At 43.1% G+C, this 17,641-nt stretch overlaps 4 protein-coding genes and 1 long non-coding RNA gene across 5 annotated transcripts; 4 read left to right on the top strand and 1 right to left on the bottom strand.

The window, feature by feature from the left end:
- The first annotated feature begins 284 nt into the window (after positions 1 to 284).
- LOC138209588 (E3 ubiquitin-protein ligase TRIM21-like) lies at positions 285 to 2,952 on the top strand. The gene has a single exon (XM_069168272.1). The coding sequence runs from the start codon at positions 417 to 419 to the stop codon at positions 2,058 to 2,060; it is 1,644 nt and encodes a 547-aa protein (XP_069024373.1). The 5' UTR covers positions 285 to 416; the 3' UTR covers positions 2,061 to 2,952.
- Positions 2,953 to 3,907: 955 nt separating this feature from the next.
- Positions 3,908 to 8,664, bottom strand: LOC138209552 (uncharacterized). Its single transcript, XR_011179166.1, has 5 exons — positions 8,390 to 8,664; positions 7,603 to 7,864; positions 5,026 to 5,103; positions 4,778 to 4,810; positions 3,908 to 4,429 (listed from the first exon to the last, which is right to left on the bottom strand). It is a non-coding gene; the product is annotated as an uncharacterized lncRNA (long non-coding RNA).
- LOC138209551 (E3 ubiquitin-protein ligase TRIM21-like) lies at positions 5,069 to 6,932 on the top strand. The gene has a single exon (XM_069168210.1). The coding sequence runs from the start codon at positions 5,201 to 5,203 to the stop codon at positions 6,842 to 6,844; it is 1,644 nt and encodes a 547-aa protein (XP_069024311.1). The 5' UTR covers positions 5,069 to 5,200; the 3' UTR covers positions 6,845 to 6,932.
- Positions 8,665 to 10,000: 1,336 nt separating the features above from the next.
- LOC138208654 (E3 ubiquitin-protein ligase TRIM21-like) lies at positions 10,001 to 11,691 on the top strand. The gene has a single exon (XM_069166718.1). It carries the CDS (start codon positions 10,048 to 10,050, stop codon positions 11,689 to 11,691), a length of 1,644 nt encoding a protein of 547 aa, XP_069022819.1. The 5' UTR covers positions 10,001 to 10,047.
- Positions 11,692 to 14,953: 3,262 nt separating this feature from the next.
- Positions 14,954 to 16,851, top strand: LOC138208973 (E3 ubiquitin-protein ligase TRIM21-like). The gene has a single exon (XM_069167247.1). It carries the CDS (start codon positions 15,001 to 15,003, stop codon positions 16,642 to 16,644), a length of 1,644 nt encoding a protein of 547 aa, XP_069023348.1. The 5' UTR covers positions 14,954 to 15,000; the 3' UTR covers positions 16,645 to 16,851.
- Positions 16,852 to 17,641: the final 790 nt, after the last annotated feature.

A 17,641-nucleotide genomic window follows, 5' to 3' on the forward strand; every position in this document is an offset into this window, starting at 1 on the left:
TCCTGACAAACAGCAGCAGAGAGGCGGAGCCAAACTGGAACAACTCCATTACAGGTCACATTAAAGTGAAAGAGAAAGTTAGTCAGAGAGACGGCAGAGCTGCAGTGGAGATGAATCTCTGTGTTTCTGTCTGAAGATCAAATAAACTTCATCTGTTCTTCCTCAACACCTGAGTCCAACACTGGTGAGTACAGATGATCAGATTTACAGTTTCAACAACCAGCATCAACACAAAACTTACAGCTTCAATCAAACAGGAAGTTCAACTCCTTTCATTTCGTACCGACTCCTCGTGTCACGTTAACTCTGTGAAGTTCAGCTGTAGAACAGAAGAAACAATAGAAGAATATTTGTCTTCATAACTCTTTTTAAAATGATGTTTTTCCCTCTTTGACTTTTGTCCTCAGACTGCAGACATGTCTGCTGCCAGCTGTCTTCTCTCTGAGGATCAGTTTCTGTGCTCCATCTGTCTGGATGTGTTCACTGATCCAGTCAGCACACCATGTGGACACAACTTCTGCAAAAACTGCATCACTCAACACTGGACCGTTACCGACAGGTGTCAGTGTCCCATGTGTAAAGAGAAGTTCAACACTAGACCTCAGCTGAGAGTCAACACATTCATCTCTGAGATAGTTGCTCAGTTCAGACATGAAGCTCAACAGAAAGCCAGCAGCAGCAGCTCAGAGCAACAAGCTGCCAAACCAGGAGAAGTTCCCTGTGACGTCTGCACTGGAACCAAACTGAAGGCCCTCAAGTCCTGCCTGGTGTGTCTGACCTCCTACTGTGAGACTCACCTGCAGCCTCATCTGACAACGTCCGGCCTGAAAAGACATCAGCTGACGGAGCCTGTGGAGAACCTGGAAGGCAGGATGTGTACGAAGCACGATAAACCTCTGGAGCTGTTCTGTCAGACCGACCAGACATGTGTCTGCATGCTCTGCTCTGTTTTAGACCACAAGACACACGAGTTGGTTCCTCTGAGAGAAGAATATGAAGGAAAGAAGGCAGAGCTGGGGAAGACAGAGGCTGAGATTCAGCAGATGATCCAGAAGAGACGACTGAAGATTGAGGAGCTCAAAGAGTCGGTGAAGACGAGTAAAGCTGCTGCAGACAGAGAGAAAGCAGAAGGTGTTGAGGTGTTCACTGCTCTGAAGGAGGCGGCTGAGAGAGGCCTGAACGAGCTCATGGAGGAGATCCAAGAGAAGCAGGAAACAGTAGAGAAACAGGCTGAAGGTTTCATCACAGATCTGCAGCAGGAAATCTCTGAGCTGATGAAGAGGAGCTCTGAGGTGGAGCAGCTCTCACGCTCTGCAGACCACCTCCACCTCCTCCAAAGCTTCTCGTCCCTGACAGCTGCTCCACCCACTGAGGACCGGACAGAGGTCAGCGTCTGTCCACCATCATATGAGGGGACTGTGGTGAGAGCTGTGGTTCAGCTGGAGGAGACGCTCAGGAAAAAGAGGAAGCTGCTGTTTGAGGCCGAGCTGAAGAGACTCCAGCAGTCTGCAGTGGACGTGACTCTGGATCCTGATACAGCACATCCTAACCTCATCCTGTCTGATGACGGGAAACAAGTGAACCATGGTGACGTGAGGAAGAATCTTCCAGACAACCCAGAGAGGTTTTCTCAATGTGTTTGTGTTTTAGGAAAACAGAGTTTCTCTGCAGGCAGATTTTACTTTGAGGTTCAGGTTAAAGGAAAGACAGACTGGACATTAGGAGTGGTCAGAGAGTTGATCAAGAGGAAGGGAAACATCACTGCATGTCCTCAGGAAGGTTTCTGGACTATATGGTTGAGAAATGGAAATAAATACGAAGCTCTTGCTGACCCTTCAGTCCGTCTGAGTCTTGGGTCTGGTCCTGAGAAGGTGGGGGTGTTTGTGGATTATGAGGAGGGTCTGGTCTCCTTTTATGATGTCGATGCTGCAGCTCTTATCTACTCCTTTACTGGCTGCTCCTTCACTGACAAACTCCTCCCATTTTTCAATCCCTGTTTTAATGAAGGTGGTAAAAACTCTGCACCTCTGATCATCTCTCCTGTCAATCAAACTACCTGATCTGTTTCATGATGAAGCGTCTCCATCAGTGAACGTACTTATTAAAAATGTTCTCTGTGATCCGGTCTGTGGGACTGAGGCTGAGGGAAATGTGTCTCTTGTGATGTCCAGTATGTCCCCACTGTTTCCTGTCTGATGTGATGATGCAGCATTAAAAGTCATGATGTCCTGAGCTGGAATGTTTCTGTCAGAGTGTCAGAAAGCTTCAGAGTCACAACATCAACACGTCTGAGCAGGAAACACATTTTCTCTGCAGGTTGAAGGTTTTTCTGTTTTTTGATGAAGAGATTTTACAATCAAATGTAACATAATGTGATGTAATAACTGCAGCAGTGAGAGGCAGGTACGAAACATCAACATGTTGGGGTGTTTATGGGCTGCATGTCATATTATTGATCAGTTAATGTAGGAAACAATCAGCAGATTAATCAATCATGAGTGTCAGTACACTGATAGATGATGTCAGTGTGATGTCTGCAAAAGGAAAAAAAATAATATATACCTGAATTTATTTTTAAACATTCGTTTTGTGCTTATTTTGCTACTACCATGCTACTGTGATTGAAAACATTGTATATACTAGGTCGATAATGTATTTAGCATTTGCTATATTTTCAAATGTATAACTATCATTTTGATCAGATTTTTGTTATATTTTTTTGGGGTGATGTGTTAAACTCGTTGATGTGTCTAGTTTTTCTAATTGCTGTATTGTGCTCCACATTGTCACATGAAAAGTATATTGATTATGTCGGTTAGTATTACTTGATTGCAAAATTTCAATCGTTTTTAATTGAATGCTGGGAAGGTTATATTTATTAACCTGAGTGTCAGTACACTGACAGATGATGTATGATGATGTATGTGTTATTAAATTTGACCAATAAAGAAAATTCTGAATATAATATCTGTTTTCAGCCTCCACTATTTTTGTAATGATCAATATTATAATGCTGAGATTGTGAAAAATGTTTTATTTTGAAACTTTTGAGCCTGGTGTATTTCCCGTCGGTGTCCAGCAGATGGCATCAGAACAGCAGCCATTTGGTAACAACATGAACAGATCAACTTCCTGTTTACATCCAGGAACATGAGAAGAGTCTGTGGTGGAAAGTAACCAAGTACATTTACTAAAGTACGATTTGTAGGTATTCGTACTTCACTGGAGTATTTAAATGTTCAGCTACTGTCTCCTTCCACTCCACCACATTTATCTGATAGCTTTATCACTTTTCACATGAAGATTTGTCACAGTGGATGAAATAAGAAGTTGTTAAAATCCAACAATTTGTTAAATTTTCAACCAGTAGTTTGTTTGTTTGACCTCATTTTGTAAAGCTAATCTGTGAGCTGCAACAAACTCACAGTGAGATACAGGAAGGAGGAAACAAACCCTGACAGACAGAGCTGCACCGGCCCTCTTTAAAGGAGTAAACTGTAGAAATTAAACCACTTTAGTTCGTTTTCAGAATTATGATATGATGAACTTATCAGTGTTTGTTTGTGTGTGTGTGTGTGTGTTTGTGTGTGACTGCAGTTAATTACGTGCCTTTGATTTAACAATCAAACCATCAGATTCATCCAGACCTGACAGGCGTCGCTGCGTTTTATTGACTGCAGCCCGGAGGAGACCGACCTGTCAGGTTTCTGTCGACCAATAGGAGCGGCTGTAACAGAAGCACCTTCAGGATGTTTCAGTTAAATGCGGCAGATAAACGTTTAATGAGTCTTTAGCTGTAATGCAGCTGGAAGCAGACGTCAGTAGCACCACGTTAATAAATGTCTTTAAAGTGATACTTGATGTCTGAATGAAACTGTCACATTAAAAAGGACCAACACACACAAACTTAGTTCTGTTTGTAAACGATTTAATGAGAAGAGAAATTAAAATATAACCTGATGTGAGGCAGCAGGATTCAGTTCATGTTGTTTCCAGGTGACGGGAAGTGGATGGTGTCCGGTCAGGAGGACTCGACCTGACGAGTGTCTGACTCCAGGACCGTCGGTGTTCATAGAAACGAGGTCTCTACGTGATCTTCTGCTTCTTCCGAGCCTGAAACGTCTCTGTTTTGCTTTTAATCGACTTGACGAGCAGCGACAGACTCGGGTCCATCGCTTTATTCAGAGCGCCGACGTCACTTTCCCGCATCTTCCTGTTTACTCTTGGCACCTGCCGGTGTGGGCGTGGTCTCCTAAGTGCCGACCGTGTGGCGCCGCCCCGCTTCTTCCTCCTCCTCCTCCTGCCGGCGCTGCTTCTCAGCCAGGATGCTCTGAGTGGCTCTGGTCTTCTTGTAGCTGGGGTGGGAGGGGTCCAGGTTGAACAGGTGGGAGGTGAAAATGGCCTGGAAACGAGGGTCTTTGACGTCCAGCTGAGGACAGAAGGAGACAGGTGTTATTCCCTCCTGCTGTGTCTCTGAGTCAGACTGACTTTAACTCTCAAAATCCACAAATTCTTTGCAATTTTGACTCGATTTCAACTTTTTGAGACGTGTTGCTGCTGTCAAATTTAAAATAAGAATATATTTTTCATAAAACAATAGAACTTTTTTCAGTTTCAACATTTGATATGTTGTCTTTGGTCCATTTTCAATTAAAAATGAGTTTACATGGTTTATAGATATTTACATATATTTAATTACATTTTACACAGCATCCCAACTTTTTTGGAAACAGTGTTGTTCATTTAATAACGTCTGAACTTGATTGAGGAAACTCACCCTGACAAACAGCAGCAGAGAGGCAAAGCCAAACTGGAACAACCAGATTCCAGGTCACGTTAAAGTGAAAAAGTGAAAGTTAAAATTAGTCAGAGAGATGGCAGAGCAGCAATCGAGACTAATCTCTGTGTTTCTATCTGAAGATTAAATAAACTTCATCTGTTTTTCCTCAACACCTGAGTCCAACACTGGTGAGTACAGCTGATCAGATTTACAGTTTCAACAACCAGCATCAACACAAAACTTACAGCTTCAATCAAACAGGAAGTTCAACTCCTTTCATTTCGTACCGACTCCTCGTGTCACGTTAACTCTGTGAAGTTCAGCTGTAGAACAGAAGAAACAATAGAAGAATATTTGTCTTCATAACTCTTTTTAAAATGATGTTTTTCCCTCTTTGACTTTTGTCCTCAGACTGCAGACATGTCTGCTGCCAGCTGTCTTCTCTCTGAGGATCAGTTTCTGTGCTCCATCTGTCTGGATGTGTTCACTGATCCAGTCAGCACACCATGTGGACACAACTTCTGCAAAAACTGCATCACTCAACACTGGACCGTTACCAACAGGTGTCAGTGTCCCATGTGTAATAAGGTGTTCCGGAAAAGATCTGAACTAAACATCAACACGTTCATCTCTGAGATAGTTGCTCAGTTCAGACATGAAGCTCAACAGAAAGCCAGCAGCAGCAGCTCAGAGCAACAAGCTGCCAAACCAGGAGAAGTTCCCTGTGACGTCTGCACTGGAACCAAACTGAAGGCCCTCAAGTCCTGCCTGGTGTGTCTGACCTCCTACTGTGAGACTCACCTGCAGCCTCATCTGACAACATCCAGCCTGAAAAGACATCAGCTGACGGAGCCTGTGGACAACCTGGAAGGCAGGATGTGTACGAAGCACCATAAACCTCTGGAGCTGTTCTGTCAGACCGACCAGACATGTGTCTGCATGCTCTGCTTTGTTTTAGACCACAAGACACACGAGTTGGTTCCTCTGAGAGAAGAATATGAAGGAAAGAAGGCAGAGCTGGGGAAGACAGAGGCTGAGATTCAGCAGATGATCCAGAAGAGACGACTGAAGATTGAGGAGCTCAAAGAGTCGGTGAAGACGAGTAAAGCTGCTGCAGACAGAGAGAAAGCAGAAGGCGTTGAGGTGTTCACTGCTCTGAAGGAGGCGGCTGAGAGAGGCCTGAACGAGCTCATAGAGGAGATCCAAGAGAAGCAGGAAACAGTAGAGAAACAGGCTGAAGGTTTCATCACAGATCTGCAGCAGGAAATCTCTGAGCTGATGAAGAGGAGCTCTGAGGTGGAGCAGCTCTCACGCTCTGCAGACCACCTCCACCTCCTCCAAAGCTTGTCGTCCCTGACAGCTGCTCCACCCACCGAGGACCGGACAGAGGTCAGCGTCCGTCCACCATCATATGAGGGGACTGTGGTGAGAGCTGTGGTTCAGCTGGAGGAGACGCTCAGGAAAAAGAGGAAGCTGCTGTTTGAGGCCGAGCTGAAGAGACTCCAGCAGTCTGCAGTGGACGTGACTCTGGATCCTGATACAGCACATCCTGAACTCATCCTGTCTGATGACGGGAAACAAGTACATGACAGTGATGTGAGGAAGAATCTTCCAGACAACCCAGAGAGGTTTTCTAAAAGTGGTTGTGTTTTAGGAAAGAAGAGTTTCTCTGCAGGCAGATTTTACTTTGAGGTTCAGGTTAAAGGAAAGACAGAATGGGATTTAGGAGTTGTCAGAGAGTCGATCAACAGGAAGGGAGAGATCACACTTTCTCCTCAGAAAGGTTTCTGGACTATATGGTTGAGAAATGGAAATGAATACAAAGCTCTTGCTGGTCCTTCAGTCCGTCTGAGTCTTGGGTCTGGTCCTGAGAAGGTGGGGGTGTTTGTGGATTATGAGGAGGGTCTGGTCTCCTTTTATGATGTTGATGCTGCAGCTCTTATCTACTCCTTTACTGGCTGCTCCTTCACTGACAAACTCCTCCCATACTTCAGTCCCTGTTTTAATGATGGTGGTAAAAACTCTGCACCTCTGATCATCTCTCCTGTCAATCAAACTGCCTGATCTGTTTCATGATGAAGCGTCTCCATCAGTGAACGTACTTATTAAAAAGGTTCTCTGTGATCCGGTCTGTGGGACTGAGGCTGAAGGAAATGTGTCTCCTCTGATGTCCAGTATGTCCACACTGTTTCCTGTCTGATGTGATGATGCAGCATTAAAAGTCACGACGTCCTGAGCTGGAATGTTTCTGTCAGAGTGTCAGAAAGCTTCAGAGTCACAACATCAACACGTCTGAGCAGGAAACACATTTTCTCTGCAGGTTGAAGGTTTTTCTGTTTTTTGATGAAGATATTTTACAATCAAATGTAACATAATGTGAAGTAATAACTGCAGCAGTGAGAGGCAGGTACGAAACATCAACATGTTGGGGTGTTTATGGGCTACATGTCATATTATTGATCAGTTAATGTAGGAAACAAATAGCAGATTAATCAATCATGAGTGTCAGTACACTGACAGACGATGCATGTGTTATTAAATTTGACCAATAAAACAGATTCTGAAAATAATATCTGTTTTCAGCCTCCAGTTTTTATAACAATCAATATTATAATGCTGATGTAGGTCTATGTAACACACTAGATTTCCTGCGTTAAGTTTAGGACTGTCTTTAGGTCGCTCTGGGAGTGAATGAAACACGGCAAATGTTTGCAGTTTAAAACAGGGAACTGAACTGCAATTTATTATAGTTATTAACACGCACAGAAAATTAAGGAAACAACATAAAAGAAAAATAACAAATTCAAATAATAACCCAATACCGGTATTTCTCTCACAGTCAGTCAGTTTCAGTCTCTTGTCTTCCAGTCTACTACCCGGGTAGTGTATGTCTGGAGGCTCTCAGAATAACTCTTATCTGAATCTTTTGCTCGTCGGTGCTCCGGCAGGAGAATCCAAGAAGCCCAAATGCAGCTTCACCCACGGAGAAGATGATCAGGGGTCACAGGGTCACTCAGCTCCAGCGCTCTGCGGAGGTTTCTGGGGATCGCTGTCTCCATCACAGATCCATAAAAACAAAACAACCTGCATACAGCAGAATTGAATACAATGTCAGTACTGTAATTTATAAACTCTCTCTCTCTCTCTATATATATATATATATATATTCACTATGGTCAATATTAACATACCAACATATTTCACACACACATGTACTCATGTCTCAATGGCATCACTTATACCTAACAGGCATTATTTAAACGTCCACCGTTACTAAGCAACACACTCAACAGCTGTTCTCAATCTGACCCGTTTACTTCTGGCGCTAAAACAAGAACATGACGTCATCGTTCCCGCTCGGTTCAACTGGTCCCGACGCATTAACCCCCAACGCTTAGCTAGCGCTTAGCGAGCCCCGTCACGTACATATAGCTCCACAATCACAGATATCAACCACGTAAAATAATATTCATCAACAAATTAATATTTATCTCCGACTGGTTTTTGTTCTCTTCTCTCCTGATAGATATCTTTAGCCCAACTAAACAACTGTCCTCCTTTGTAGCTCTACAGCAACAGCTAACTATTAGCAACGCATTCGTCACTCACCGGAGATTCTTCTCAGACTTAAAAGAAACTTCTTCCTTCGGAGTCGGTCTGGTTAACGATCAAATAAATAAAGATCCTCAAAAGCAGTGAGCAAAAATCAACCAAATGAGATTCTTCATGGTGTAGATCACGACGCTGCTGTTTCATTGGAGACATAAAGGGTCTTCTTCCGGGAGAAGGCTTTGATCTACCGACGTGCACCACAGCGCCCCTCTGGTAAACGTCGGTATTGCATGTGTGAGTTAACCCTTTAGTTGCTGGTAAAACTAACGTGGGTTACACTGAGATTGTGAAAAATGTTTTATTTTGAAATTTTTTAGCCTGGTGTATCTCCTATCTGTGGCCAGCAGAGGGCATCAGCAGCAGCCATTAGGTAACAACATAAACACCTCCACTTCCTGTTTACATCCAGGAACAACATGAGAAGAGTCTGTGGTGGAAAGTAACCGAGTACATTTACTAAAGTACGATTTGGAGGTATTTGTAGTTTACTGGAGTATTTAAATGTTTAGCTACTGTCCCCTTCCACTCCACCACATTTATCTGACAGCTTCAGTAACATTTGACATGAAGATTTGTCACAGTGGACAAAATAAGAAGTTGTTAAAATCCAACAATTTGTTAAATATTAAACCAGCAGTTTGTTTTGTTTTACCTCATTTTGTAAAACTGATCTGTGAGCTGCAATAAACTCAGTGAGATACAGGAAGGAGGAAACAAACCCTGACAGACAGAGCTGCACCGGCCCTCTTTAAAGGAATAAACTGTAGGAATTAAAACCAAATAGATTTGTTTTCAGAAGTCTTCCTGAGACGAGGCAGTGATTTCCACTACAGAATTTTGTCCGTTTTTAATGCAGTGCTGCCTGAGTACCCGAAGATCACAACCATCCAATATTCAGCCTTGTCCCTTGTGTACAGAGATTTCTCCAGATTCTCTGAATCATTTGATTATATTATGAACTTTAGATGATGAAATCCACAAATTAATTGTAATTTTGACTCTGTTCAAACTTTTTGAGATTTGTTGGTGCCATCAAATTATTAAGAAGGCATATATTTTTCTACAATAGAATTTCTCAGTTTCAACAGTTGATATGTTGTCTTTGGTCGATTTTCAATTAAATATGAGTTTACATGATTTATAAATCATCACATTTATTTTATTACATTTCACACACCATCCCAAATGTTTTTGGAAACAGTGTTGTCACTTTAATAACGTCTGAACCTGAATGAGGAAACACACCCTGACAAACAGCAGCAGAGAGGCGGAGCCAAACTGGAAAAACTAGATTCCATGTCACATTAAAGTGAAAAAGTGAAAGATAAAGTTAGTCAGAGAGACAGCAGAGCAGCAGTCGAGACGAATCTCTGTGTTTCTATGTTAAGATAAAGTAAACTTTATCTGTTCTTCCTCAACACCTGAGTCCAACACTGGTGAGTACAACTGATCAGATTTACTGTTTCAACAACCAGCATCAACACAAAACTTACAGCTTCAATCAAACAGGAAGTTCAACTCCTTTCATTTCGTACCGACTCCTTGTGTCACGTTAACTCTGTGGAACAGAAGAATCAACAGAAGAATATTTGTCTTTATAACTCTTTTTAAAATGATGTTTTTCCCTCTTTGACTTTTGTCCTCAGACTGCAGACATGTCTGCTGCCAGCTGTCTTCTCTCTGAGGATCAGTTTCTGTGCTCCATCTGTCTGGATGTGTTCACTGATCCAGTCAGCACACCATGTGGACACAACTTCTGCAAAAACTGCATCACTCAACACTGGACCGTTACCGACAGGTGTCAGTGTCCCATGTGTAAAGAGAAGTTCAACACTAGACCTCAGCTGAGAGTCAACACGTTCATCTCTGAGATGGTTGCTCAGTTCAGACATGAAGATCAACAGAAAGCCAGCAGCAGCAGCTCAGAGCAGCAAGCTGCCAAACCTGGAGAAGTTCCCTGTGACATCTGCACTGCAACCAAACTGAAGGCCCTCAAGTCCTGCCTGGTGTGTCTGACCTCCTACTGTGAGACTCACCTGCAGCTTCATCTGACAACATCCAGCCTGAAAAGACATCAGCTGACAGAGCCTGTGGAGAACCTGGAAGGCAGGATGTGTACGAAGCACGATAAACCTCTGGAGCTGTTCTGTCAGACCGACCAGACATGTGTCTGCATGCTCTGCTCTGTTTTAGACCACAAGACACACGAGTTGGTTCCTCTGAGAGAAGAATATGAAGGAAAGAAGGCAGAGCTGGGGAAAACAGAGGCTGATATTCAGCAGATGATCCAGAAGAGACGACTGAAGATTGAGGAGCTCAAAGAGTCGGTGAAGACGAGTAAAGCTGCTGCAGACAGAGAGAAAGCAGAAGGTGTTGAGGTGTTCACTGCTCTGAAGGAGGCGGCTGAGAGAGGCCTGAACGAGCTCATAGAGGAGATCCAAGAGAAGCAGGAAACAGTAGAGAAACAGGCTGAAGGTTTCATCACAGATCTGCAGCAGGAAATCTCTGAGCTGATGAAGAGGAGCTCTGAGGTGGAGCAGCTCTCACGCTCTGCAGACCACCTCCACCTCCTCCAAAGCTTCTCGTCCCTGACAGCTGCTCCACCCACCGAGGACCGGACAGAGGTCAGCGTCCGTCCACCATCATATGAGGGGACTGTGGTGAGAGCTGTGGTTCAGCTGGAGGAGACGCTCAGGAAAAAGACGAAGCTGCTGTTTGAGGCCGAGCTGAAGAGACTCCAGCAGTCTGCAGTGGACGTGACTCTGGATCCTGATACAGCACATCCTAAACTCATCCTGTCTGATGACGGGAAACAAGTGAACCATGGTGATGTGAGGAAGAATCTTCCAGACAACCCAGAGAGGTTTTCTAAATGTGGTTGTGTTTTAGGAAAACAGAGTTTCTCTGCAGGCAGATTTTACTTTGAGGTTCAGGTTAAAGGAAAGACTAAATGGGATTTAGGAGTGGTCAGAGAGTCGATCAACAGGAAGGGAGACATTACACTTTCTCCTCAGAAGGGTTTCTGGACTATATGGTTGAGAAATGGAAATGAATACAAAGCTGTTGCTGACCCTTCAGTCCGTCTGAGTCTTGGGTCTGGTCCTGAGAAGGTGGGGGTGTTTGTGGATTATGAGGAGGGTCTGGTCTCTTTTTATGATGTTGATGCTGCAGCTCTTATCTACTCCTTTACTGGCTGCTCCTTCACTGACAAACTCCTCCCATTTTTAAATCCCTGTCTTAATGATGGTGGTAAAAACTCTGCACCTCTGATCATCTCTCCTGTCAATCAAAGTGCCTGATCTGTTTCATGATGAAGCGTCTCCATCAGTGAACGTACTTATTAAAAAGGTTCTCTGTGATCCGGTCTGTGGGACTGAGGCTGAGGGAAATGTGTCTCTTGTGATGTCCAGTATGTCCCCACTGTTTCCTGTCTGATGTGATGATGCAGCATTAAAAGTCATGATGTCCTGAGCTGGAATGTTTCTGTCAGAGTGTCAGAAAGCTTCAGAGTCACAACATCAACACGTCTGAGCAGGAAACACATTTTCTCTGCAGGTTGAAGGTTTTTCTGTTTTTTGATGAAGAGATTTTACAATCAAATGTAACATAATGTGAAGTAATAACTGCAGCAGTGAGAGGCAGGTACGAAACATCAACATGTTGGGGTGTTTATGGGCTACATGTCATATTATTGATCAGTTAATGTAGGAAACAAATAGCAGATTAATCAATCATGAGTGTCAGTACACTGACAGACGATGCAAGTGTTATTAAATTTGACCAATAAAGCAGATTCTGAAAATAATATCTGTTTTCAGCCTCCACTGTTTTTATAACGATCAACATTATAATGCTGATGTAGGTCTATGTAACACACTACATTTCCTGTGTTAAATTTAGGACTGTCTTTAGTTCGCTCTGGGAGTGAATGAAACACGGCAAATGTTTGCAGTTTAAAACAAGGAACTGAACTGCAATTTATTAAAGTTATTAACACGCACAGAAAATCAAGGGAACAACATAAAGAAAAATAACAAGTTCAAATAATAACCCCAATACCGGTATTTCTCTCACAGTCAGTCAGTTTCAGTCTCTTGTCTTTCAGTCTACTACCCGGGTAGTGTATGTCTGGAGGCTCTCAGAATAACTCTTATCTGAATCTTTTGCTCGTCGGTGCTCCGGCAGAAGAATCCAAGAAGCCCAAATGCAGCTTCACCCACAGCGAAGATGATCAGGGGTCACAGGGTCACTCAGCTCCAGCGCTCTGCAGAGGTTTCTGGGGATCGCTGTCTCCATCACAGATCCATACAAAAAATAAACAATCTGCATACAGCAGAATTGAATACGATGTCAGCACTGTAATTTATAAACTATATATACAAATATATACATATATATATACATATATACACATAAATATATATATATATCTTTATATACATATATATTTATATATAGTTTATAAATTACGAATATACATATATATATATAATATTCACTATGGTCAATATTAACATACCAACATATTTCACACACACATGTACTCATGTCTCAGTGACATCACTTATACCTAACAGGCATTATTTAAACGTCCACCGTTACTAAGCAACACACACAACAGCTGTTCTCAATCTGACCCGTTTACTTCTGGCGCTAAAACAAGAACATGACGTCATCGTTCCCGCTCGGTTCAACAGGTCCCGACGCATTAACCCCCAACGCTTAGCTAGCGCTTAGCTAGCCCCGTCACGTACATGTAGCTCCACAATCACAGATATCAACCACGTAAAATAATATTCATCAACAAATTAATATTTATCTCCGACTGGTTTTTGTTCTCTTCTCTCCTGATAGATATCTTTAGCCCAACTAAACGACTGTCCTCCTTTGTAGCTCTACAGCAACGGCTAACTGTTAGCAACGCATTCGTCACTCACCGGAGATTCTTCTCAGACTTAAAAGAAACTTCTTCCTTCGGAGTCGGTCTGGTTAACGATCAAATAAATGAACATCCTCAAAAGCAGTGAGCAGAAATCAACCAAATGAGATTCTTCATGGTGTAGATCATGACGCTGCTGTTTCATTGGAGACATAAAGGGTCTTCTTCAGGGAGAAGGCTTTGATCTCCCGACGTGCACCACAGCGCCCCTCTGGTAAACGTCGGTATTGCATGTGTGAGTTAACCCTTTAGTTGCTGGTAAAACTAACGTGGGTTACACTGAGATTGTGAAAAATGTTTTATTTTGAAACTTTTTAGCCTGGTGTATCTCCTATCTGTGGCCAGCAGAGGGCATCAGCAGCAGCCATTAGGTAACAACATAAACACCTCCACTTCCTGTTTACATCCAGGAACAACATGAGAAGAGTCTGTGGTGGAAAGTAACCGAGTACATTTACTAAAGTACGATTTGGAGGTATTTGTAGTTTACTGGAGTATTTAAATGTTTAGCTACTGTCCCCTTCCACTCCACCACATTTATCTGACAGCTTCAGTAACATTTGACATGAAGATTTGTCACAGTGGACAAAATAAGAAGTTGTTAAAATCCAACAATTTGTTAAATATTAAACCAGCAGTTTGTTTTGTTTTACCTCATTTTGTAAAACTGATCTGTGAGCTGCAATAAACTCAGTGAGATACAGGAAGGAGGAAACAAACCCTGACAGACAGAGCTGCACCGGCCCTCTTTAAAGGAATAAACTGTAGGAATTAAAACCAAATAGATTTGTTTTCAGAAGTCTTCCTGAGACGAGGCAGTGATTTCCACTACAGAATTTTGTCCGTTTTTAATGCAGTGCTGCCTGAGTACCCGAAGATCACAACCATCCAATATTCAGCCTTGTCCCTTGTGTACAGAGATTTCTCCAGATTCTCTGAATCATTTGATTATATTATGAACTTTAGATGATGAAATCCACAAATTAATTGTAATTTTGACTCTGTTCAAACTTTTTGAGATTTGTTGGTGCCATCAAATTATTAAGAAGGCATATATTTTTCTACAATAGAATTTCTCAGTTTCAACAGTTGATATGTTGTCTTTGGTCGATTTTCAATTAAATATGAGTTTACATGATTTATAAATCATCACATTTATTTTATTACATTTCACACACCATCCCAAATGTTTTTGGAAACAGTGTTGTCACTTTAATAACGTCTGAACCTGAATGAGGAAACACACCCTGACAAACAGCAGCAGAGAGGCGGAGCCAAACTGGAAAAACTAGATTCCATGTCACATTAAAGTGAAAAAGTGAAAGATAAAGTTAGTCAGAGAGACAGCAGAGCAGCAGTCGAGACGAATCTCTGTGTTTCTATGTTAAGATAAAGTAAACTTTATCTGTTCTTCCTCAACACCTGAGTCCAACACTGGTGAGTACAACTGATCAGATTTACAGTTTCAACAACCAGCATCAACACAAAACTTACAGCTTCAATCAAACAGGAAGTTCAACTCCTTTCATTTCGTACCGACTCCTTGTGTCACGTTAACTCTGTGAAGTTCAGCTGTGGAACAGAAGAATCAACAGAAGAATATTTGTCTTTATAACTCTTTTTAAAATGATGTTTTTCCCTCTTTGACTTTTGTCCTCAGACTGCAGACATGTCTGCTGCCAGCTGTCTTCTCTCTGAGGATCAGTTTCTGTGCTCCATCTGTCTGGATGTGTTCACTGATCCAGTCAGCACACCATGTGGACACAACTTCTGCAAAAACTGCATCACTCAACACTGGACCGTTACCGACAGGTGTCAGTGTCCCATGTGTAAAGAGAAGTTCAACACTAGACCTCAGCTGAGAGTCAACACGTTCATCTCTGAGATGGTTGCTCAGTTCAGACATGAAGATCAACAGAAAGCCAGCAGCAGCAGCTCAGAGCAGCAAGCTGCCAAACCAGGAGAAGTTCCCTGTGACATCTGCACTGCAACCAAACTGAAGGCCCTCAAGTCCTGCCTGGTGTGTCTGACCTCCTACTGTGAGACTCACCTGCAGCTTCATCTGACAACATCCAGCCTGAAAAGACATCAGCTGACGGAGCCTGTGGAGAACCTGGAAGGAAGGATGTGTACGAAGCACCATAAACCTCTGGAGCTGTTCTGTCAGACCGACCAGACATGTGTCTGCATGCTCTGCTTTGTTTTAGACCACAAGACACACGAGTTGGTTCCTCTGAGAGAAGAATATGAAGGAAAGAAGGCAGAGCTGGGGAAGACAGAGGCTGAGATTCAGCAGATGATCCAGAAGAGACGACTGAAGATTGAGGAGCTCAAAGAGTCGGTGAAGACGAGTAAAGCTGCTGCAGACAGAGAGAAAGCAGAAGGTGTTGAGGTGTTCACTGCTCTGAAGGAGGCGGCTGAGAGAGGCCTGAACGAGCTCATAGAGGAGATCCAAGAGAAGCAGGAAACAGTAGAGAAACAGGCTGAAGGTTTCATCACAGATCTGCAGCAGGAAATCTCTGAGCTGATGAAGAGGAGCTCTGAGGTGGAGCAGCTCTCACGCTCTGCAGACCACCTCCACCTCCTCCAAAGCTTCTCGTCCCTGACAGCTGCTCCACCCACCGAGGACCGGACAGAGGTCAGCGTCCGTCCACCATCATATGAGGGGACTGTGGTGAGAGCTGTGGTTCAGCTGGAGGAGACGCTCAGGAAAAAGACGAAGCTGCTGTTTGAGGCCGAGCTGAAGAGACTCCAGCAGTCTGCAGTGGACGTGACTCTGGATCCTGATACAGCGCATCCTGATCTCATCCTGTCTGATGACGGGAAACAAGTGAGCCATGGTGATGTGAGGAAGAATCTTCCAGACAACCCAGAGAGGTTTTCTAAATGTGGTTGTGTTTTAGGAAAACAGAGTTTCTCTGCAGGCAGATTTTACTTTGAGGTTCAGGTTAAAGGAAAGACGGACTGGACTTTAGGAGTGGTCAGAGAGTCGATCAACAGGAAGGGAGACATTACACTTTCTCCTCAGAAGGGTTTCTGGACTATATGGTTGAGAAATGGAAATGAATACAAAGCTGTTGCTGACCCTTCAGTCCGTCTGAGTCTTGGGTCTGGTCCTGAGAAGGTGGGGGTGTTTGTGGATTATGAGGAGGGTCTGGTCTCTTTTTATGATGTTGATGCTGCAGCTCTTATCTACTCCTTTACTGGCTGCTCCTTCACTGACAAACTCCTCCCATTTTTAAATCCCTGTCTTAATGATGGTGGTAAAAACTCTGCACCTCTGATCATCTCTCCTGTCAATCAAAGTGCCTGATCTGTTTCATGATGAAGCGTCTCCATCTGTGAACGTACTTATTAAAAAGGTTCTCTGTGATCCGGTCTGTGGGACTGAGGCTGAGGGAAATGCGTCTCCTCTGATGTCCAGTATGTCCCCACTGTTTCCTGTCTGATGTGATGATGCAGCATTAAAAGTCATGATGTCCTGAGCTGGAATGTTTCTGTCAGAGTGTCAGAAAGCTTAAGAGTCACAACATCAACACGTCTGAGCAGGAAACACATTTTCTCTGCAGGTTGAAGGTTTTTCTGTTTTTTGATGAAGATATTTTGCAATCAAATGTAACATAATGTGAAGTAATAACTGCAGCAGTGAGAGGCAGGTACGAAACATCAACATGTTGGGGTGTTTATGGGCTACATGTCATATTATTGATCAGTTAATGTAGGAAACAAATAGCAGATTAATCAATCATGAGTGTCAGTACACTGACAGACGATGCATGTGTTATTAAATTTGACCAATAAAGCAGATTCTGAAAATAATATCTGTTTTCAGCCTCCACTGTTTTTATAACGATCAACATTATAATGCTGATGTAGGTCTATGTAACACACTACATTTCCTGTGTTAAGTTTAGGACTGTCTTTAGTTCGCTCTGGGAGTGAATGAAACACGGCAAATGTTTGCAGTTTAAAACAAGGAACTGAACTGCAATTTATTATAGTTATTAACACGCACAGAAAATCAAGGGAACAACATAAAGAAAAATAACAAGTTCAAATAATAACCCCAATACCGGTATTTCTCTCACAGTCAGTCAGTTTCAGTCTCTTGTCTTTCAGTCTACTACCCGGGTAGTGTATGTCTGGAGGCTCTCAGAATAACTCTTATCTGAATCTTTTGCTCGTCGGTGCTCCGGCAGAAGAATCCAAGAAGCCCAAATGCAGCTTCACCCACAGCGAAGATGATCAGGGGTCACAGGGTCACTCAGCTCCAGCGCTCTGCAGAGGTTTCTGGGGATCGCTGTCTCCAT

Source organism: Embiotoca jacksoni, unplaced genomic scaffold, assembly GCF_022577435.1.
Source record: "Embiotoca jacksoni isolate LCO1_2020_lvr unplaced genomic scaffold, fEmbJac1.0.p SCAF_4, whole genome shotgun sequence".
Taxonomy (NCBI): domain Eukaryota; kingdom Metazoa; phylum Chordata; class Actinopteri; family Embiotocidae; genus Embiotoca; species Embiotoca jacksoni.